Source organism: Aquila chrysaetos, chromosome 25, assembly GCF_900496995.4.
Source record: "Aquila chrysaetos chrysaetos chromosome 25, bAquChr1.4, whole genome shotgun sequence".
NCBI lineage: Eukaryota > Metazoa > Chordata > Aves > Accipitriformes > Accipitridae > Aquila > Aquila chrysaetos.
Window position 1 is genome coordinate 4,973,038 of NC_044028.1, and position 24,662 is coordinate 4,997,699.

The window sequence follows — 24,662 nt, forward strand, 5'->3', positions numbered from 1 at the left end:
CATTTTTAATATTATCTGAATTATCAACAAAAGCAAGCCCAGGAAAGAGATTAAATATAGATTGTTTAGAATAAATTCCCAATAGTACCTGCATTCATAAGGAATGGAAATTACCATTAGAATCAGTAATCATTCACAATGTTGTACTATGTGCAAATGCAACAGGCAAAAAATGGGCAGCTTTTTAGCATATTTCAAGTATGCATGAATACACAATATTTCTTGATTCTTACTTCACGTTTGTGGGAACTATGATCGATAAACTAACCCTGACCAAGTAGGATAATGCTGTTATCTGGCTAACAACAGGGAGCATGGCATCGATCCAGTCTACAACTTGTCACAATTACCTATGATTAGGGAAGAGAAAGACAAACATAATTCAAGACATACAGAAAAGTTCAAAAATACCGGAAAAGGGAAAAACTGGATTACCATCAGTGATGTACAGTAACTACTCCACTTTGGAAAATTCTACTTCTATAACCTATAAATTAACTGAAACTGCTTGTTTGAGGTATGACTTGCCTTTTTAGTTTGCTTTCTATACTGGATGAGGGAAAGTGGAGAATTTTAAAAACAAAATGCCAAAAGGCTAAATTTACAGGTGCTTAGTTACATGGTAACTCAGACAATGCAATTACAGGGCTAACTCCTCCCAAATCTTTCTCAGGCCACGACTCTCAAACCCTATAAATAAGATTTCAGTTTCGTTATACAAGTGTCCTCTCATAGATGACGTAAGCTATACTACTTAAAAATGGAAAAACCTTTCCCTTTTAACATCATCCAAACTTTATTCTTCCCCTAAAGCAACACTTTTTGAATTGATTCAGGTTTCCTTCTTATGTTACTTTGTAAATGTCAAGAGATTCTGTGTTGTATCCACTTCATTACCTTGTTGGTTCCTTCTGACATCCCTGCAACTTTTTTTGTATTTGTATTAAACAGCCTCAACTTTCTGGTAATTTCAAACTGCAATTGTGGTCACGTTAACTTTTTAATCTGTCCTAAAACTTGATTTTAAATTATGTGGTAAAGAATTCCAATGTTTTAGAAATAAAACCATTTTTATTATTACTGAACCGAAGTAATTTGTGATCTTTGGAACATAGCAACATGACGAATCAGCCCATTTTGATTTGTTTCGTGCAGTTTCACCAACCTGGGGGCACACCAGAAGAGATGGTGGAGGACGTGACCCATCCGCTCCCTTTTGCGGTCACAGCTGCCACCTCGATTGTGTAGGTGGTGAGAGACGACAGCCCCGTGATCTTGTACTCCAGCGTCGTGTTGGGTAGCGTGCGGGTAAGACGAGATTCATTCCTGCCATACACCTCCCAGGAGATCTGGTACCCTGGAAAATAATTACACAGAAGTCAGGGGGCCATAGCAGTGGTGGGGTCTACTTTTTCTTCTAAAGCATGGTTATACAACAACCCAGAGACTGGTGAATTCCTGCATCTGCAAGATTTGCTGGTGGTCAATGGTGGTATGACTTGTTTATTACTCTGCTCCACTGTGGTCACCATTTATAAGCAGAAAAAAAAAGTTGAAGTAAACACTGGCTAAAATACCCAAGTATTTTTCTAATACTGTTATTTCCAATAAGCAATTGATGTAGGTACCCCATGGGGTATCGTCTGCCCATCAGGTTACAGATGGGGGAGGACATGGAGTCTCAACAGACTGTGTCTTTTTTTCTACGACGATACAGTGCTTGCTATGAAATGGCTAGGAAACCTGGGGATAATCTCACAGAAGGGTGGACTTACATTCTGTGAACTTGGCGAAGCAAATAGGAAGAAACACCGGAAAATATAACATCATCTCACCAGCTGGAATATCTAATTAAAAATCTATATGTGCTTAGCAGGGCTACTCCCTTTCCAGGCTGAAGTAACCTTCACTGCTGTATATCCAGAAATACTTACAAATCTGACAATAACAATCAGGCAGGAACATTGTGGGAATCTTCCAGGAACTGAAAAACCTCTACTCCCCACTGCTTGTTCCTTGCACAAATCCTTTAGCAGGGTGAATCATTATCCTTCCTTTCAAAACCATAATGTAGCCAATGTATTGTCCAAAACTGCACTCTCCCTGACCTCCATATTATTCTTCTATCATAACCAGGCTTTCCTTTTTATCACTTTTATAACCATTTGCCTTCCAAGAATTTTTGAAACTTTCTACTGACTGATTTGCTCAATTTTACCTCCAAACCTGCTTGTCCTCCTCCTGCCCAGTCCCACTTTATTCTCGTTCGAACCCATTTGAACCTCACTGTGCCAGTCTCCAGAGAGCGTCTCTGAAAAGTTTGCTTGATTGCAGCTTTCTTTGTGATTTGACTCAGGGGGGGTGGGTGGGGGAAAATATACATAGCTCTTGAATGCCTGTGAAATGGAAGTGAGTGAAAAGGACTAACAGAAAGGAACCCCACGGAGTGAACCATGCACGAGGCAAGCTGGCTAGAGAAACTCCCTACTGGGTTCCTGTTCCCATCATCTAAGATGAGGAATTCAGACCAGTTGGGGGGCTTGAGGTTTCCCCCTGCTGGTTTGTTTGGTTTTTTTTTTTTTTAAACATGATAAGCTGATTAACATATACAAATGGACACAGCAAAATACTTTATGGTATTGATCAACAGGGATACGTCATCTTATCAACCAAAAGCACGGCAAGACAAATATTTCTGTGAGAGTTTGAGAGGTGTGAGATGTTATCCTTCCTCCGGTGCTAGCTGCCATCACTGACAGATTCCTGTTAACCTATTTTTGCATGAAAATGGGCTCAGAGTACTCACATAGTCACTAATTATGTTTCAGGTGAGGGGGCAGTGATAAAGAGCAATGATACTTCAACCATTTCAGCTACACCAAAACCACTTGTCCGAGTATGCACTACCTAGGGGTAGGGGAAACACTCCAGAATGCTCATCTGAAGCCAGTTTTAAGTGTCTGCATGGGAATTAAGTAAGTCAGTAATTTAGCAGTATCTCAGAGACACCGTGGTGGTTTTACGCTCTCTGAAAAGGCTCAAGAATTATTTACCAGCGATCAGAGTTTATGTAGCACAGGCAATATTACAATCTGTATGAAGATTTGACAAAACTTAAGGACTCTATTGCCTTTATTAATAGAGAGTGAACAGAAAGATGGGGGATGACTGTCCACTCTATTAGACGCTCAGTGAAGAGGCATGAAGGAGTTGCAAACAGAACGACCATCACGAACAGCACTTTCTTCCAAGAGCCATGGATGCTACATTCGCTCTAGACAGGGCAATGTGGAAGAGTGAGAACGAGTCCAAGGAAGGCGCGGTTGTCCTTCTCTCCGCTTCCCAAGAGAGGACACAAAACTAGCAGCCAGCAGAACGTCTGTGTGCAGCCATGGTCGGAGCAGAGGCTGGGCAAGGGCCACGCTGCGGCTCATCTGTCTGCCCGGGAGCTGCGGACGACCCTGCTACGTCTGCTTGGAATCCTGCACATGGGCTGGCAGAGGAATCAAGAATCATCTCAGAATAAAACAAAATGGGTTGCTCAAAGCAATAAATAACCAGAACATAAGCAGGGGACTTTTAATGCTCTCCCTATCCATTTGTTGCTTACAAACAATAGAAAGTTTCATCCACCTTGCACTAGGCAATCTTAAGTGACTGAGATACCTTCTCTCCCATCGAGATAAGCTTTGGATATACATCAAATGTTGGTGATTATTCTTTGAACATGTTATGTTTTCTGCCTTGTGACTACAGGGATGAGACCCAGCTTTCCCACCCATTAGGCACATAGTCTCTATGTATTTATTCACTGAAAAAAAGTTCACCAGGAAAAATATCATGAGTTCACATGCAAATTGAAGAAAAGGCAGAAAGGCAGCAGTTACTGTTGGATATTTCACTCCCCAAAGTATAGTTAAATTCCAGTCATATAAAAAAACCGCAAACAGAAAATACATACATACATACTGAGCAGACACAAAGCCAAATGTAATCATGCATAACAGAAATAGATGAAAAAATGCTGAAGGAAAAGAACAACATCCACCGTACCCTCAAGTAGCACTTAAGCCACAATGACTGACAGATGGGCAGAACTTTAGGACATGTGGTTGGTAAAAACGCGCTTTCTGTTTTACAGACGTGATCACTGCCAGAAATGTGCACTGGGGAGTCCAGCCGGCCTGGGCTGAGTGTTTCCTCTGGCTTCAGCGTAAGTGAGAATAGGAAAGGTGCCACAGAGCCTTCCCGTCCGCTTTGGCACTACACCCCCTCCACAAAACGCTGCCTAACAGAAACTAATGACCAGAGGAGTTTCAGAAATAATTTTCGGTTGATCTGGAGTAAATTCTCTACATGAGAGCAGTATACCCAATCACAAACTGTCCGTCTACATCCAGGTCCTCATAAATCAATGTTTACTGAGAGAACGAGGAAGATACTGAAATTTACAGCAAGAGTAATGGGCAATTTCCCAGAGCAGGCTGGCTGCTGGGCACCACCCTCCGCACTTTCCTCCTCCGAGCTCTGGTGCATGGAACAAGAAGGTCCAGTAAAGATAGCCATGAGCAGAAATGATGAATAATTGCCTCCCTAAGCACTCAGATCTCCAAGCAGCCCTCTATAAACCTTTGAGGTACTCGGGGCATGAACAATTTTGCTGTTTTTTCTTCCATCCCGAATGCAATTTGCGTCATTAAGGACGTTTCTTTTTCCTTATAAACTTTGCTGGGCATATTTACACTGGTGTTTCTTCATGAACAATAGAGCTTCTTGAGTTAATTCTTTCTGAAACAATTTACCCCAAACATAACACAGTCCATGATCGTGCTCCACCAGGTTTCAACCCATTCTGGGAGGCAGCAGCTTATTTCTAGCAAAGCAATTCTGCAACACCAGAGCACAGTGCTGCTAACTTGTGCGTAACAAGGATGAGTATTACATCATCTTAGATAGCTAGACCTGGATTTAGGTACCTAAATTTAAGCACTCGGGCTTGACGGCTTTGGCCATCTTCACTGAATCAATACTGCTTTGCTTTCAGAAGTCATTAGTTTCTGTTCTCGAACCACTTAAATCAATGCATATTTCAGGAAGGTTACTATGGTGTAAAGGCATAAGATGATCAGCATAAGGACTCCAAATATACTATAAAGAGCACAGAAAACACATGTACAAATGGTGCATGTTACAGATACACAGAGAAAACATTGACAAGTGCAAGTGCTATCAAAACTGTTAGACCTGTCAAAGTTAAAATGCTTCAGGAAATTAGACTGATAGAACATTTCCACGTTCAGGAGCCAGATTTTTTTTTTTTTTTTTTTTAACTCCTAAAATGGATTTCTTTTTTTACTAATTATAAAAAAATTTTTTAAAAAAATAAAAATTAAACATTTCAATGTCAATGCTCCCAAAACAAAATATTTTGATCCATGTGAAATTATATGCTCCCTTCCCAGCTATGATTTTTAGCTCCGGTAATTTAAAATCTGGGAGTTTTCTTGCACTTCAAAACCTTGAAAGCCTTTGTTAAATGGAATGTCCATCCTGTGCAGCTGTAATAGTTTCCCGTCTGAAAACAATATTGCCTCTGTTGATAAGAACTAGAGTTTTTCTCAACTATTTATAGCTTCCTTTATGAAAAATAATGAAGTTGCTGATGTTGTAGCTACACTGGCATACAGTAAATAGATAAATAGCTTGTCAAATGGCAAGCTCATCAAAGAGAAACAAGAGAGTTCTGAACCCTTGTGATGGTTTATACAAAATTAAGTAACGACACGCAAATTCTGTCATGCGATCCACAGCCAGATCACTTGATCACAGATAAAGGGTACCACTGATTTCAGGCTTGGTCTTGATTGCGAATCTTAGCCACGCCAATCCAAATTTTGCAGCTGTAAACTCCATGTAGGAACCCCCCATCTTTGGGGCAAAGGCCAAACACTGTCTCACAAAGTTTCAGAAATTTAGTAACGCAGGTGGAGGTCACAGAAGATTTAACAAGACCAGAAACTCCACGGGGAGCTGATTTCTAATACAGACTGCCTTTTCAGTGACCACAATCATGAGCTGCCAGTAATTGGACCCATACTTTCTATTATGTGCCTTAGCTGACATTTCAATTACCCAAAAGAGGGACCAGGAAACCAGCGCTCGCAGTAGCCAGTTCTCCCTAAATGCTCTATTACGCAAACATTTTTTCACTGCAATGATACATTCCACCACACACACTTAAAAAAAAAATAAAGGAGATAGCAGCTGATACTTGCCTGTAATGATGCCATTTTTCTCTACAGGTTCTTGCCAGCTGACCTTGAGAGACGTGTCCAGAATCTCAGTGAAACTCAGGTGTCCAACTGCTCCTGGCTCTGGCAATCAGAAAAGGAAATCTGTTAACAGGAGAACCCCACTTACTTTTGATCTGATTCATGCGGCAAGGTTAGGGCTGAAGAAATAAAACACTGAGCCGGGGCCAAGGGAAGCCTGCTGGAAACATCAGTGAGAGCTGCAGGGGAGAGGGGAGAACGCAAGGTGTTAAGAAGCACTCTGGCTATCATCACATAAATTATTTTATCCAGTCATCATCCTAACTGTGCAGAGAACTAAAGAGAGTGGCAGCAGGAGACTTGCACGCAACTTGTTCTCTGCCTCTTTTCTTGATCTAATCTAATTAGAACAATCAAGCTGGCAATCCTGGAAGAGATTGCGTTTGCTGTTTTCCCTCCATGACAGCATGCGGCATTTACCTGTGCTGCTGTGTGGAGCTTATCTGGCCTTAGGTGTGTAGCAACACCACCGGCATCCCCCTCACCTGGAAAGAGCCTTTGGCCTATGCAAGGTCAAAGCAAGGACAGAGTCACCGAGCCACTGCTTGGGTAGGTTCTCTCCACGCAACTCTAAAAACGTCCGACATAATGGCAACTGTCTTCTGTAAAATGAATACAAGTGTGTGAAACTTTTAAAGGATTTTTATGATGTAGCTCAAGAGCTCTTAAAAATTTCAGCTCCCTAGTGTGCAATGAAAGAGCATAAAATGGAATGACTGTCAAGAATATGCCATCCTCCCTCAATTTTGATCTTCAAGGAAGACATCCTGACTGATTTTTGATCCAACTGCTGTTCTGTCTTCAATCGATGTACTGGAAAAAGGAGTTTTTGTTCACTTTATATTCACTGTGCTTCTGTCATTGGATCCCTGCCCGAGTATCCTCCAGCTCCACTGACATCAGTTGGCAATTTCTCGTCTGCAATTTCATATTTTGTTTCCTCTTCACTTTAGTCCAGTTTCTCATTCCCCTCCAGCTATGATAAAAAACCCCCAAAGCCTGCCAGTAGGTCGGCTACAACCACATTTGCAATTCTGCAATCCTAGTGAGGAAAGGTTCCAAATCCATTCTGTGGTATCTAGTAGTCAAAGCATTACAGAAAGAACTGCTGATCTGGTAGCAACCTCAGGAATACCCAACAAGAGCACGGCAATTAGGCACTATTGAGGACCATGTATCTGCAGACATGCAAACTGCATACTCGCAAAGCTTTACTCCAATTAGCTCCTGCAGTTGCAGTCCAATTTTAATGTCATAATGAAAAACAGGTGCAGGTTACTCCAAGCCAGGACACAACGCTTCTGACTGGATGTCAGATTTTATTTGACCTACAGTTCATCAGCAAACAGATCTGTTTGCACTATTTTTTTTCTAAAAGATTGCCTAACTTTGCTATACAGACAGCAAATTATCACCGGAGAACATGAATGACAGTCCTTTCGAATCTTTTTTCCCACCACATAAATCCTGAAGCAACTTAGATTCAACAAGTTCTCTGCAAAGATGCATTACACCATCCTGCACTTAATTTCTCAGTCACCATGAAAACTGAGGAAAGCAATTCTGAAGGATTAAAAAAAAAAAAAAAAAAAAAAATCCTGCTCCTCGCTACTTCTGAGGCTCCTTGCAGCATACAGCTGCATATACCAAGAAATGTTTTAAATGTTTTACAAAATACAAGGGTGGCTTTCTCTTGTTTTACATTCCATGATGGAATTTTCTTGTGCTTAAAATGGCACGTGATCTCAACATTTCCCTGAGACACTCTCAATGTCTTGACTGTGCCCCTTCTCCCACTTTGTGCGAAGTCTTTAAGGCTCATTTCTGCAGCCAGAAATATTAATAGTCTCTTTCCTCTTCCCAGTTGATTAATTTTCATGAAATCTTAGGAGTCTCTTATCTTTGGTTTCCTACTCTTCTGTACTCAGTGAAATTAGCCACAAGGTTCAAATGTTGTTGGAGGGAGAAAGACAGATGGACCTAAGACAGACAGTCAATTACATTTACAAACCATGGTTGTCAAAAGCTTCATTTCCTTACGAAAACAGGCATAAAAGTTAATACTACACACAGGAACCTAATGCATGTTTCTTTTTCCTCCATGCCTTTTGATTCAACCCCAGATAAACAAGTATGAGTTCATATTAATGGTTCACATAGATTCCTGGTAGTTAAATTGCTATCTCTGAGATCTTCTAAAGAGCAAAGGTTTAAGTCTACAATCTGCTCTTGGGGCACAGGTCTAGCATATGGAGGAGACTAACCACAAAAGGAAAATCCATGGGAAAGTATTTCATTTTTTTTCATGTTCCTTCAAGAGTATCTCATGAAAAATTAGATTAGCACTTTGAGCCTCGCTTCTGTGAATGTTAATGACAATCAGATTTTTCTTGACGGGAACATTGACTAACCTAAAAGATCCCTATTAAGGCAAATCAGTATTTCTAAAAACAATACCTTAATGGATGTATTAGACAATTTTTAATTCTGATTTGGATTTGTAAATGTGCAGCAGTGTTTATGATGCTCTGACAGGAAGATACTGAAGCACTGGCCAGAGCCAAGATCGCTGTGGGGACACAGTTAGCTGTGAGAGCCACTGCAATTTAGTTGTTATCTGCATCAGACACACGTGAGACTTGCTAGTCCCAAATATGTCTTGAGCAAACACTTCCAAGGGGCCACAGAGGCCAAAACATTTTCTGATGCAGGAAATAATTTATATGCTAAACTATCCAGCTCATTATACTTCATCCTGACTCCAGTTTTGCAGAATAAAAGTTAGGGCATTGTTATGATCCTGGTTCTTTTATAGAAACACTTGCAATATAATACAGATACAGACATTTTCAATATATTGAGTAACAGAAGGAAAAATTCGTAAATTAATCATTGACCTCCAGAGGAAATTCCAGTGCTCAGTTCCTCAGAAGATCAATTCACATTTATTTGGATGCCTGAACATGGATTTAAGAGCATAAGGGTTCACAGACATAAACAACATGTCGTGTGTTAGCTGAACCAGACTATGAAGGTTTCAGCTTCTGACCAATGTAAAAAAATTTATCCACGTTTAGTCCATAATGAAAAAAATATCAAATATTATTCATTCGCCACAGGCTAAAAGAACACACACGGACAACTGGCTGGGGTCATCGTCTTGATGCAAAGTAACTTGACAAGAGATTGCAAACTGACTGTGAACCTGAGGTCAAATTTTAAGCCCCCAGATTTGAAAATTCTGTCTTTTATATCCAACCAGACAAAATCCGAGCACTGACATTCTCTACCAGTGCTGACTACTCACTGTCTTCAAGGGTGCGCAGGAGCTGGGGTGGGCTTCGTGGTCCATCGCCAGGCGTGGTGAAACACAGAACCGCTGTATAGTAGGTAGTGTATTTCTTCAGGTTGGTGATGCAGCCGCTATGAACACCGTGAAAATCTGGAGCGATGGTGACCATAGCCACAGCCTCCGGAGCATCCACCGGCCATGCTAGAAGCTAGAAAATTTAAACACAGATGAGCTCTCATTACAAGTTTTGTCTATTTGGAGTCAAAGTCTGCTTGGCTGCCAAAACCATCTTAATCTGATTGTAAAAAACCAAGCAATGCTGTTCAACTACTGTCAGCTCCGACGCTGAACAGATGGATGTAACGCTGTTACTGTGATAACTGGAGGGATGTGTATAATACTCACTAGCGACGGGGGATATGCTGATACCGTGGAGGTATTGCAATTCTCAATGTCTGCTACCGAACAATGCCAAGATTATTGCGAATTATTATTTGTATGACACAAGTCTTTTGTCTCTCTCTGGGCTGCTCCAACCAGCCCGGACAGTCTCTGCTGCTGAAAGGAAGCCGACGGAAGAAAAGTACTTTCAGTGCTACTCTGAGATAAATGTTTTATCTTATTTTGGGGTTCCTTTAACGATCCCACTGGCTGGCTGGGGAGGTTAGTGGGATAAAGGGGCTGGGGGGGTGACGACGCATCCTCTTCCCCTCCCGCAGCCCCCCCAGCACCCCATTGACCAGCCTAGTCTAACACGCTAAGGCTATTGCACTGTTCAGCCGTCTGGGGATATCCACGCTGTGAATGATTCAAGTGGTTCTGGAACTACAGAAAGAATAGAAAATGGTTGTAAAGATGATTACTACAATTTTCAACACCTGGGTCCCAAAAGTTAGACTCCTGAAGACATTTTCATGGATTTAAAATAGCGTGCTTGTCAGATGTGCTTAGTTCTTCCAGGTTTCATTCATCTCAGTGGATCTTCTGGGTGATCAATAGTTTTGAGAGTGGAGTACCTTATGTGTAGGTACCTAAATGAGGACTTAAAAAATTCAGTTTTGGCAAATACTTTGAAACTTTAAAACAATTTTTGAAATCGCCTTAACGGCTTAGCTGTCTAAAGCTTTAAAGTGCTTATGAAATTTTTATTTTGTCCAAAAATCCTTATCGTGTGGCTTATATAAGCATGTTAAAATTCTAGGCCTTAGTCAGTATCTGTGTAAATCGTGCTACTTATATTGATTTCAGGCTCATAAACATGAATAGATGCCTGAAATTAATGAGCCATATTTGACACATTTAGCCAATGTCTATAGTTTCTGATAATCAGAAAGCACAGTTAGAGGACTATAAGGAGTAATTTTGTTAGGAATATTTCATATTTGAAAAGGTGCACTTTACAACTTCTTGAAATGCAAATAAATTTCAAAGAAAAGATAAAAATTGAAAATGATTGATGGGATAGTAAGTTTTATTTTCTTTTCTAAATCACCTTTGTGGATTACAATTGGCATTTATAACTTCGGAGGACTGAAATTCTCTTTTTTTAGTACATTTCACTGCATGTTCTTCAGGAAACGTGCAGAAAATACAGGTGAACAATTCTGTCAGTTAAAGGAAAAATGGGTTTAATTCTTAAGAAAAACAAAGGCCTAGCTTTGACTGCTAGTAATATATAAATCATACAAAAAACTATGCTGCGGAAGTAACTGACAGAAATACTCTCACACAGTCTTCAATACTGCAATTCGCAATACCTATGAGAAACAGGAATGGTAAAGCTGTTGCAATCTACTGCAATCAAAGAAATCCAAAGAAGAAGAAATTTGGATCATTTCAAAAGTTTTCACTGACCGCTGACAGACACAAATGATGATTTTAGTTATTTTATACCATTGCTAAAGAAACTGAAACATAAATTAGAGGTAGCTATGAGGTGAGACTAAGCATCTTTAGACCGAAACTCTGAATAAAACAAAGAATAAAAATTTGAAATATGACTTTTGCAAATCTGACTGAGCTCACCTTGCTTGGACTTGCACCAGAAAATTACAGTGCATTGCAGTCCACTGAGCCCAAAAAGTGCTTTTATTCTCCAAAGTCTGAAGAGAAGTCAAGTACTACTTCCTGAGGTTTCAGGATATACTCCTGCAGCCCTGTCAGTCACCTAGTCTTGAGAGCTGATTCTATCTCTGGGAAAAACAGACATACACATCTACATGTATATAGTACTTCAGCAGCGGGATTCTGAAACCACCACTGTTCTTTATGAGAAATATATAAATCTGGGCAAAAATACCAAAACTCCCATGCATATCTCACAGTTTCTCCATCACTTTGAAACCTTCTTAGAGAAGGACCAAGTCTTCTGAAACTTCTTAAATCCACCTACAACCCCTCAATTCACAGCTTGTCTTCTGAACTACACATCCTTCTCAGCCCATTCAACATTCCTTCACCCAACACCTAAATCAACCTTCCTCCTCCCTGCTCATAAAACATACCCGTCTTCCCTCTTCCTGTGCTGTGATTCCTACAAGATTTCTCTTTGTTCTTCCCACGAATGTTTTTAAACTGTTCATTTATTATGCCCCTGCTGCTGAACCATTGAAGGAGTTTCTATTAAGCAGTCCTTCCTGAGAGACAGAAATAAACCACTCCAGCTACCTTCTTAGCATACACTCCACTGGTCAAAGTACCAACAAGTGCTCTGTTAAGCACTCTCTGCTCTGCGTACTGTAATAGATATTGCCAGTTGCCCCATCAACAGGGACTTATCATGCTAACTCTGTGCCATCAAGCATGATTAATGAATTTTACATTCTTCTATCTCCCAAATCATCACAGTGGGAAAGTTAAGACAAATGTTTAGTGCGATGTCTTGGTTCCTAATGAAATGAATGGGAATTTTGCATTAGAGTAAATAGAAATCTCAAGGTTGATTTTCAGTGGCACAACAACATGTCTCCTGTGCTGACTTTCCAAACTGTTTGACATTGAACTGGTTTTGTGGCTTTGGAAACTCTCCAGGTAAATGACAAAGGTATTAGGACTTCTAGCCTTTGACACAATCCCTTTTCAGAACTTCCATAAGTTGCAAATGTTAGGAGCAACAACTGCTCACTTCTCTCCATGTTACCCGTGTAAGATACCCCTGAAAATATACAGTCACTTTGGAGATTCAGAGCTTATTAGCTTCAACGTCTGTTATATACCAGGACTGTTAAGGCAAACATTAATTTAAGTCACAGAAATCTTGTTTCTATTTACCTTGTACCCTTGGTTAATGCCATTGATGAACTGTTGGGGTGGAGGGTTCCAGAGGAACTGGATGGTTGTGGAGTTCACGGCTTCGACTTGCACGTTCTGCGGCGGAGCTGTAGGCACTGCTCCCAGTCAGCAGAGAGGGAAACAGAATAAAACAGAGCGGAGGATGGATGAGGGGACGAAAGAGAAGGATGAACACAGAACCCACTGACTGCCACTCGCGAGTCACAAAGTAATAACAACCTTGAGAGAAAGATGTACTTCTTGTGAAACAGTAACCAGCAATGATTTGGAAAGAAGGGTAATTGGGTTAATTTCTCATTCTGTATTGGAGATTCTTTCAAGGGGAGGGGATGAAATGATTTCTGAAGCTTATTATTCCACAGATGAGTTTCTCATAAAGACTTGAGACAGAAGCTAGGTAATGATAGGTGAACACATCTCTTTCAATTATCCGTGACTGCACAGAGAATGAACAGTTTCAGAAAGAAATTTCTCGAGTCTTTTGAAACTGCACAATTCCCCAGATCAGCCAAGCAAACATGGAGTCCACACAATTAAAGTTCTAATTGTGAATTATACTCTGGCAACAGCATCTGTTTATTATTTACTGCTGCTTAAAGAATTAGGACCAGTCATATCACATGTGATAAGGATTTTTCTTGGGAACTGGAGATGTTCTCGTTTTATCTTGATATGATATGCATTCATGTATATTGAATTGATTATATACATTCTGAGTCAATACACCCTCGAATCTACTAAAAGTTGCATAAACATTTTATGCCAAGTATTTAATTAGACAGATGTTTTCTCAATACAAAAGAAAGCATAGAACATAAAAGCATACTGCCTTCAAACAACAAAAAATAACACCTAAACATTTTGTCATTTAATATAATGTCTCTTTAAATACCTTCCAGGCAATTTCTTCAACTTACTGCTTTAGGATGTCATTTCTATAGCTCTCAGAGGAAAGAATACTAATAGGTCTTCTTTTCTGAAATTACCAAGCTTATAGTAAGTTTAAGAAGAAAACTGGTATTTGAGTATAAAAAATGGACTAATACCCTTTGAATCCTATAAAATAAGTTTAATAAAGCTTCACAATTATTCCTATTGACAGCCATGTGCATTTGTATTCTACGAAAGAGGAGCTATCCACAAGTGGAAAGCTTTGTTCCTTCTGTTTCCAGGAGAAAATTTCTACCAAAGCCCAGAGACCTCTGCTTCTAAAAAGTATCCACAGTTCCCACTGAGAAATGGTGGTTTGCGCCATACTTTTCAAAAACAGGTCACAAACTTTTAAAGCTTCAAAGTACTTTTGGAAGATGAGTCTTTGTATGGAGAAAAAAATCAAGACACTGAGCTCAAAAATGTAAAAATGCCCCTTCTTCCACCAAAAGCTATGTTTGTTTGAAAGAGACATAAAGGGCGTTATTCTTAACTGGTGTACAAGCTATAGTAAGAGTGCAGCCAACAGAGCTAGGACAGCGTACACTTATCAAAGACATCCACATCCTAGAAATATCAACACAGAAAAATGGAGAAATCCTCAAAGATGTCAAGTTTGAAATGACAAGAACATCCACTTTCATGGCCTGTGTCACTAAAACTCCCAGATGACTACACCGTGGCTTGACAATTTAGCTCTGCGCATTTTTTTAACCTCAGAAACTGCATATTATTCAGAATTTTCTTGCCCTAATTTAAAGCCTGATGTCACAATTTATGAACTATGCATAATTATTGAGTTCTAAAACCAGAATTTATCTGATACTGCTCTAAATTTTCATTAGAATCTGGGCCCTACTTCCTGACATGTATCGTAATTCCCTATATGCTTTTGGAAGGTTATAATACTATCTTAATGACCTGTAGACATCATAAAGTTTTTTTTTAGTTAAGAGATTCACCAAATCATCCTGATATACAGTCATAAATATTAAAATCTCTCTACAGTCATAACAAACAGCTTTGGCTACTACTAAATGTATTTTTTCTTATTCATGTTCTTTGATGAAACTGTTTATTATGAGAGCCACAAGATATATTTCAATTTGCTTTTGTGTGCAATACTTTGTATAATTAATGGTTAAAGTGAATAAGATTTTTTTAAAATCAAAATTCTTACTTTCCTGCATATTTTCATATTCAGGTATTGTAGCTGCCAGAGATTCTGTTATTGCAGAAGAAAATTGTATTAGAAGGCTTCAAGTTAGTTTGTTATCAGAAAGTCTCTGGGATATCACTGATAGATTAATCTCCTGTCAGGAAGGCTAAATCACCTGAGCATCATCCTCTCCACTCATTCCTCTTCCTTCTGTTGAACTGCTACATTACAACTCTATTTATATGTGCTAGGTTGATTTTGTAACACAATTATTGTACAGAAAATCTACACGTAACCCATGTGTCGCCACTGACAGCCACGCTTGAAGAAATGCAGAACTTCGGCAGTGGTAGGAAGAGTCTGTTTTTCCCAGAGCATAAGAAACACGTACAGGTGACCCGAGAGTTAACAGTAAATCAATCCCAGCAGGACACTCCCACTGCCTTTATCGTTTTCCTGAAACACAGATTAGCATGCACATTGCTGCTCCATTTCTGTGGGCATTATTTTCTTTAGTGGAGGATCCGATGGATGCTGTACAATGAATAGCAAATTTCCAGTGATTTCAATATCACAAGGATATTATTCTAAGGGTCTGATGAGTCTTTTAGATACAATTCAAAATACTGCAAATTTTTTGAGAAGAAAAAACCTGCATCAGCAAGCTCCAAGTTTTCATTTGCAGCCCTTACCAGTCCTCAAAAAAGCTCAGGCAAGCACTTGAAGATAGGTTTATCCACATTTATAAATCTATAGTAACCAAATACATTAGTTATTTCTTTTTAAAAGGGAAGTATTTTTCTTTCATTAGGAAATAATTTCCTGAAACAAGAACAAACCATCATAGCAGAAAAAGTACCTGATACAAGAAGAAAAATGGTGAGAATTATGAACAGAAAACATAAAACCTTCAGAATGTTGGAAATCATGATTTATATTACAATTCCTCTTTGGACACCTTTATTGAAAAATCAACATCTGCATCTCAATGACTGCATTGAAAAGATGGAAAGAATGTGGTCCATCTGATATCCATAAGCTTAATTATACTGCAGAAGACATAATATAATACATTTTTATATTTTTAAATCAGTAAAATATTGGCATTATAATCTCAAATTTACTTCAAAGTGCCAGTATAAAGTTCTCCTTTTATGTCCTGATATTAAAGACTTCCTTGGGTATCTGAACAGTTTTGCATTTAAAAAAAGAAAAGAAGTTTGACAGAAGCTAAATCAGAATTGACCTTCTGGTCACTTCGAAACTCAAATACTTTTCCAAGATCATGGTTAGTAACTTACTGAAACTGCGACTGTCCACATAAAAGACTTTCTAATTTAGTGGTAGATATCTATCTGCTTCCTACAATTTCTTGTTGTCAAGCAGTACAGAAGCTACCAATGTCAAATAGGTGTTTCAAGAGTAATCTCCAAGTATTTCCATGCTTAGTTTTTAAACCTGTACTTCACCATGTTTGCAAGTATTCTTAAACCATCTCGCAGTGGAGACCCATCTGGGAGTCATCTTGGAATTGCAGATCAAATTGGTCAGAAAAAAACAACTGTTACTTTCTTCCCAATAAAGTTCACGTGGTTGGAAATCTGTTAAGAGCTCAGCCCCCGGGACTGCAAGTTAATGCACAGCATTCTAAGTAGAAAAGGTCATGGAAGCACTCTAGATAAAAGCCATTAAAAGGGTTTCGCTGACGAGAGAACTGAGAGAAGAGAAAGCATTAAGGTTAAGCATGTGTACATGTAATTACTCTGTCTCTAGCTACGTGCAAATAGCATGTAAACCCCGCAGAGATTCTGACAGCCAGACTACTGGTCTTAAATACAGATCTTCAACAGAGGCTTGTAGAAAAGTCTCCTACTCCTCCGGAGCTCCTGACCTTTGAGGTGGCAGCTTCCATGTCTCAATAAGGCAGGCTCAGGGAGCTGCAGGTTTTCCTCTGTGTGAAGATTTGGTCGTTCCTTTGATGCTCTGGCTTGAGGTGCTAAGCTGCAGCGGTGGGGAGAGTCCGCCGCGGAGGCATGCAATTCCTTCTGTGAAGCCTATTCCCCATCGTTCCCGGCTGACATCCTTTGCTGTGCTATGAACTGCAGCAGAGGCATAGAAAAAGTGGTCTCTGCAATTCTATGCATGCCGATATTTGAAATTCGGTAGTGTGAGATTTGGCACTAACTGATGAGTTTTGCTTCTCGTGGCTGGGAAATGCCTTCTTCCTTTCTTGCGTGCCTCTCACAAGGACAACATTTTACTTCTTTATTAAGAGCTGGGGGCCAGGGGCCTCAGCGAGACAACTGCTAATTTCACCACCTTTGAAATCATTTACAAAAAAAAAAAAAAAAAAAAAAAAAAAAAGCAGCAGCAGTAGATGGCAAATGACACCCAACAGTGATAAAACACAAAATCCAGCCACTACAACTCCAACCTGCTTCTGCACAGGAGCAGCTGCACCCAAAATGCCATGGATGCTCCAAGGCTGTTGGTAGCTTCCCCAAAGGAAGTGAACGAGGATCTTTAAGATGTTTTTGCCAAGAAAGCCTAAGGGAGAACTAAGGGAAATCTCTTTTCACTGAGATAAAATTGAATGGTTGCAGGGGACACTCCTCATTCAGAGATTCTTTTTTCACGATTTTTTTCCTACATAAAGTAGGAAGCTTTCAGTTAACCAGGTTTTCTCTAGCTCTTCTGTCTCAGTCTTATAAATTTCTCTGATTCACCTCCTACTGCCTGCGGAAGAAACTACTTTGGACCTGGCTGAACAGACTCATCTTGCTTTTATCCTTCTCTCCACACCATCAAGACTCACTAGTCTGGCGACTCTCCCACTCTTTTATTCAGGAAGGGCCTTTTGCTTAGACTTTCCTGGCCTTTCAAGGTGTCCATGCACAGCACAGAAGGGAAAATAGAACAACATTGAACTACATGTTAAGACCTATGAACTTTAGGACATAAGACTGGCTTTTGGGATATGCATCAAAAGAAAGACATAGCACTTAAAGTCGAAACAAAAGAGGGTTAATGTCAATGCAAAGAGCCTAATGAAAGCTATGTCTCTACTCATAAACCTTGTCTTGCCTAAATCTAAGGAGCGGTGGGAGTTTTTCAGAGAGAGAGAAGTTCAGAAGTATTCATGCTAGTGAGATAAAATGGACAGACCCACAGTAAAGGATGGAAGCTTGTGCTTTCTCAAATCAACCTGCAGGAAAAGGTAGACATGTCCAATAGTACAGAGACAACATCATTACCATCCAGAAAGATGTTTACACATCTCACAAAGCTATTCTTCTATGAAAAGGTATTGGGAAACTTCAGTTTTTCATATGGCAATGAAAAGTCCTGCAGGACACTGTTTAAATAAGTAAAAATTGCCCTATGCAGAAGGCTGGCACAAATCCCTGTGAAAAGTAACATCAAAGTAAGAAATAGCTGGAGAAACTCTGATGAATAAAGACCTATATATACAGAGCATCAAAGGATTAGGCTGAAAATCACTCTGAAGATACTTTCAAGATTTAGAGACAGTCAAACTGTCTGACCCTAGTGCTAGGATGTTCAGTGCTTTGCCAGTAAGTCTTTCTGACATTTTATCTAACTGACATTATGTGCCAGTTTCTCTACAAGTTTAGATCTTTCAGCATCTTGCGAGTTTGGCTACATTCTAGAAGTTGGTGATTTTTGAAGAGCTTTGAGTAGCTGATTAGTTATCGGTGGCTAAAGCAATGCCAGAGGACTAATAAGGGATTAATAGACTAGGTTCTGGTGTAAATGCACAGGTTATATGGCCAGACAATATTCCCTATGACAAAGATGCCAATGTGCTGATCTGCCTCTGCGAATGGGTTGATCTGCTCCCAGTGTTCATTTCCTGCCAGGCTTTGACTGCATAGGACGCTTGATTAATATGAGGTGTTTCAGGTATTTTTCATCTGCAGACAGACAGGTTCTTGCCAGCATAGCTCACATCATTTAATACGCGTCAGAATAGAGGCAGCGGTGGTGGTAGTAGGAGAGGGGGATGGATGGGAGTGTGTGTCTTTGACATTTATCTCCACTCATATTAAAATCAGAATATGATTTACAAGCCAGTTTTACACATGGCTTTTTCTTACTCCTGCTGGTTTGGTTTAGGAAGGACATTCTGGAGCAAGAAACAGCCACTGGCTTTTTCTGTCATTTCCCAACTACAACAAAGATAAAGGAGCAGAGTTTCGGACACTAGCGCATTACGTGTGGAGACTTGATATTAATCCAGTTTCAAATGATACCGATACCAACCAGCCTCCCTTTTCAACTCTAAATGTAAAAAGGCTTCAAACTCTTTTTAGAACAGACCGTATGCTTTGGGTGATTTGCACAGAAACCCAGCAAGGCATTCATTAGGAGATGGCAGCATCCATGAAGTAGTTATTTACTGCTATTATTAAATACTGAAACAAAGCAAATAAGAAATATCCAGTTTTTCTTCTATGTCTACCCACCATTGAGCATTCAGGAACTACATAAAGACAAACAGGCCATTGCAGGTTGTCCTGCAGTCTAAACACTCTTGCTGATTAATATGAATGCAGGACTGACTACACTTAATTTATAACAGAGGATTTATATCCTTATAAATGACAACAGACAGCCAATCAATAAAGGATGATAATAACAGCACATAATATCAAGGGAAATTAGAGTCAATTGCAGGGTTTAAGAAAAAGAGTGTGAAGTCCAAACCTGAGTCTTAATAGATGGAAGGTTAAGGTGCTATGATAGCTTAAAATGTGCAAATAAACCAAGTAATGAATTACAAGCATAGTCACAGAAGAGATTCAAATTCTGTGTGCAAACCAATTCTCAGCAGAGATCTGGTCTTTAGTTTGATACAAAACATTAATCCTGGCTGCAAGGAGAAGACTTTAAGAAAAACATTTCAAGGTCTGCTATAAATACTTCTAGAAAGAGGTTGAGTGTGTCTAGACTCCTCTAAACCGTGAGACTTTACATGCCCTAAGACAAAATATAGATAGCTTCCTTCTTTAATTGTTGTGGTTAATTAGCGTTGCATATGAAAAATCTTTTCTTAAAGATCTCCCTACACCTCAAACTGTATCTAATCATGTTGTAATGTACTCCTACTAACAATTAACAAACAACTACATATTCTTCACTGATTGTAAATTAACTGATGTACTGTAAATCTGCAAGTTTTTAAAATAGTTTAATTGTTTTACGACCAATAAAGTAGAGACCATGTACTGTCCAGCGCTCAGAATCCAGCACAGCCCTGCAATTATGGGAATATATGAAAGCTTTAAGGGCCTGGTACTTAATTATCCTACAGATTTTTATACCAATCTAGAGGTGTAAACATGCCTTACACTGGTTGTAAAAAGTAATTACATATCCTTTTGTTGATGTAATTTATACTCTTCTTAAAGCACTTACCAGAAAGGCGTGGAGGAGCTGTAGCATAAAAATCAGGGCTTTAAAGATCATTTTATCTTCCTCTTCGCAAATGTCTGCACCATTCCTGAAATGCTACAAAACACTCTTCCTCCACAGGCTGTATTTCTCTCCCTACAGTTCCCTTTCAATTTATTCCATATTTCTAAAACAAGGTATTCTCTGATTATCAGAACTAATGCAGCTGGTTTACTCAGCTTTTGTCTCCTATATTGCATATGTGGCATACTGCATATCTTGACCGTGATAAACCCAATTCCCTGCCATATTCGCTCTGACTCTCCCAGCAGAGTAACCTCAGCCCCTGCCTGTCACACGACCTATAAATCCCTTCCACGGGACCCCAGCCCTCTTCAGCATTTCTATTTTTTACTTATGCTGCGGCCAACTCTGACCTGCAAGTATGGTAACATGTCATCATGAGGGGCAACAAAAAGAGATAATTTTTGAATTCACTCACAGCTTTTTCTACAACGGAGATGGTAGCAGGGTCTCGTCTTGTCTCTGCTTAGGCATTGGAAATTTGTAGGTGTTTCTTATCCCAAGCTGTCTATCAAATTTGACTGAAACGACCGTTCGTTTTACAAGTTGTTAGGTGGGACTATCAGAGAGTGCATCTCCTCAGGAAACTGTGCTATAAACTGTAGCTATAAAGGATATATTGGTCCGATTTGCTCACCTCCCTGTAAAGTGTACTCTGTCACAGGTCTGCTGAACGCTCCCAGCCCAGCTCCATTGTAAGATGCCACCTGGATTTCATACTGGGTCCAAATGATCAGGTCTTTCACTAAGCAGTAGTTAATTTCTGCACTGGTGATGTTCTTATACTGGTATTCTCCAGGGAGGCCGGCCAGGCGATACCTACCATATGGGAAGAAAAATTTGCTAGTTAATTAGATGGTATCAATTATAGCAAATATCCTGACTAGCAAAATAGCTTCCTTTGTGAAGAGGCAATATGCAAACTTTTACAGCAGAATTATACACAGAATAATGAAAAATAATCAGAAAGAACACACTAACTCCTGATAAGACTGTATCATGTTTGACTGCTATAGTATTTATAATCTGATCTCACCGAGATTACATGCTCAGGGCTAAACAAAACGGGTATTTTATTCTGTTTTATGGTTGCAGAAAAATTACAGCTTTTTAAATGTGGCTTGTCTAGTAAAAGCTGTGATTTAGTAGAAAAAATAGCCCAGATGTGATTTTTATCAGGGTGCTGCTGTAAATCAGCTTGAGAAATGTATTTTTCCTTCTCCTCTGAAATCTGAAAAGGAAGAGCTCAGAGGGCTCTGACCTTCTAGAGTCTCAGGCATTGCTGTCTTTGGCTTCCACCAGGATTTACTTCACAGAATGATTAAAATAAGGATGGAATATAGTTGAGACTGAAGGATTGGTTAAGCATTGGCATGTCAGGAGAAGGGCTGTACCAAATACAGAGGAGTGGTAAACATCCTGACAAACTTTCTGCTGAGACATGGGAAGCTGAAACACTGAATATATTTTCCCAGGTAAAAACTGTATTGCAGAAAACAGACGCCCTTTGATGTGTCTCTTTAGGCCAAGAAACCATGGAGAAGAACTAAATTATAGAAAACAAACCTTGCAAATCTGTGAATGTGAATAATACTGTTTGTTTTCCTTCCCTTAGGAAAATGGTACAATGGATGATAACAATATGCTAATTCACAAAAAAATCAGAAAAACAGAGGCCAAGTAAGGGGCACAAGGCATTACTATTCCAAGAAAAAGACAAATATGGAAACATTTGTATTTTTATTCACCACACAGCTTTTATGCGTTCTTACTCATCTTTTGCTTCACAGTAATCACCAAAAGCTTATTGACACAGAACAATTTCTTTGACATCTTACAGTCTGATTTTAAACTAATCTAAGTTAAATTGGTGCAGTTTCTACAACCAGACAACTTCGTGTATTTCAGCCATAGATTTTTGTTCTAAAGTCTTCTTATAAAGAGATCACTTCTTAATCACTGACAACCCCTCTATTTTCTGCTGAGGAGCTGCTTGCCTGACCATATTTTGGCATACTTAATATTTGTAATGCTACACTGGTGTGATTCCATTTATGAAATACAAATGGAAATAAAGAAATATCAGCCCTCAGCTGAGTTTATTGAATGTCTTGATCTTTTTCTACTTTATGCAATATCTACCTTTTTCTTTCTTTTGTCTCCTGTGAAGGGTGTATGCTTCCTGGCAAAGTCAATTCTTTGTGCAGCAATGTTTTGCCTCACACCTAGGAGACAAGGAGTAGAGCGCTCCTGTGATTTAATCTATTATGCTGTTAGCATGGCAGTCCTCTAAATGCAATACTGCCAGTGAGAAAAAGGGCAGAGGAAGGAGGCCAGTTCAGAAATGTCATGTCTTCATGATTTTTCTCACCGTGGACTTTGATGTATACTCCATATGACTTGTGCAGTGCACCTTCACTTTTAAAGATCAGGTGTTCCATCCATTTAGTATCTTGCATGTCTTGAGCATTGGGTCTCTGGGATGCATGGTGGTTTTCATTTTCTTATACCCTAATTCTACAGAAATCAGTGCAGGAAGACTTTTCTCCAGCGCACATTGCTGTGACCACACAATTTGACTTGGAAAAACAGCCTGGTTTATTACCTGGGACAGTTGTGCTTGTATACGATAATCTTAAATTCCTGCCAAATAAATGGTTTCTCTGCTCTGTAGTCAAGACAAAGCATGTAGACATCAAAAATGTTCACAGATTGAGCATAATGAATATGATCACTCTCTATTAAAATGGAAAGAGATGTTACAGTGAGGACAGGGATCAATTATGCTGATAGATGTTGTAGAAAATACTTAAGTTAAACATTATTGAAATTGTTATATGGAGAAAACAGATTGCCAGAACTAGGAGGCTATGGGATTGCTTTCTCAAAGGACTTAATGCTGAGACTGGGTAAGACTCACTGGGAATAGCTAAGGAATTAATCCTATCATCGAGTAGACCAGTTTGAAGGAAAGAACTGTACAAACAACACTTGTACCCTGTGCAAATAGGTACCCAAGTCTCATGACAAGATTCTAGCTATAGACAGAAGTTAAAGCACCTTTTCCCACCTGTCACTGATGACTAGCACAGCTTTCAAACTGAGTACAGCTCTTAAAACTGCAGGCACTTGCACAAGTGGCTCACCACTGTAATAAGCTCTGTGCAGGTGACAGGGAGATTAACAGACTTCAACTCTGCCTGCAGAGAGAAGGAACTTTCCAGCACTATTTTGGGAGCTCACCAACACTCTTAGCATCACAAAAGCATTTCCATCTATGCCAGCAAAAGTAGGCGCACAGCATGAACAGGATGCTGGCATTTAAACTGTAGCGTTTAGTTATCTTTTAGCAGGTCTGGAGAACACTGTATTAAAAATGTCAGCAGCCTGCCTACAATAGGTTATAGCCATCACTTGGAAATACGTCAGTGGTGGTGCAATGCTTGGGAGTTTCCCACAAAACCTCTAATTTAGATACTGCCTCCCTTACTAAAGGTACGGCCCTAGCTGGCTGCTAGCACTGCAGGACAAGGATGCCAAATGAGCAAGTAAGCTGTACTTGAATTGGGTAGGAGTGAATAACTGAGTCCCAAAAAATTACAAAAGGGATATGCTCTGCAAAGTCTCTCAGTGTGGCAACACCCTTTCCAACACAATAAATCCTGTGTAAGCAGAAAGACGTGATGTATTCAGGATTCCCAGGTACCTGCCTGAATCTGTTTCTCATTAATAAATACAGGTGGGGCTGAAAGAATCTTGCTCAGCTGACAGATTTTCAAAACCAAATCAAGGTCTGCCACAAAGCATCTGACCTGTCAATCCCTCTCTCCATTTTGTATGGCACAAACCTTAAGTTTATTGATTCTATTCTCGCTCTTCCATAGTGCAGGACCCCTGTTGTGTCTTTGATAAATTTAATTAACCTTTCTAGCAGGAAGCTGAGATTGTAATAAGCAAATATACACCTGCAATGCATAGGCTGCACTGTACCAACCTCCCATGTGAACACTTTGAGGACTTGGTGCTTCACTTCACTTTGAAAATGGAAAAAGGCTATCGGGATGGTGAGAGTCTCCATCGGGAGCTAGTCCACTTAGGCAGTCCATTCGGAGTAGCCAACAGGGACCCCAGCTCACTGACTCTCTAGTACAGACAGGCT

General features: G+C 39.7%; 1 protein-coding gene across 7 annotated transcripts in view; it reads right to left on the reverse strand.

The window, feature by feature from the left end:
- The window catches only part of SDK1 (sidekick cell adhesion molecule 1), a 417,371-nt gene that overhangs the window by 97,135 nt on the left and 295,574 nt on the right, over positions 1–24,662 (reverse strand). For all 7 annotated transcript variants that reach the window (XM_030001765.2, XM_030001768.2, XM_030001764.2 and 4 more), the window contains 5 exons: positions 21,141–21,322; positions 12,895–13,010; positions 9,640–9,832; positions 6,276–6,374; positions 1,166–1,357 (listed from right to left, as the gene is read on the reverse strand). In XM_030001765.2, the coding sequence (XP_029857625.1) occupies positions 1,166–1,357; positions 6,276–6,374; positions 9,640–9,832; positions 12,895–13,010; positions 21,141–21,322 (782 nt within the window). The remainder of the gene's footprint in view (positions 1–1,165; positions 1,358–6,275; positions 6,375–9,639; positions 9,833–12,894; positions 13,011–21,140; positions 21,323–24,662) is intronic.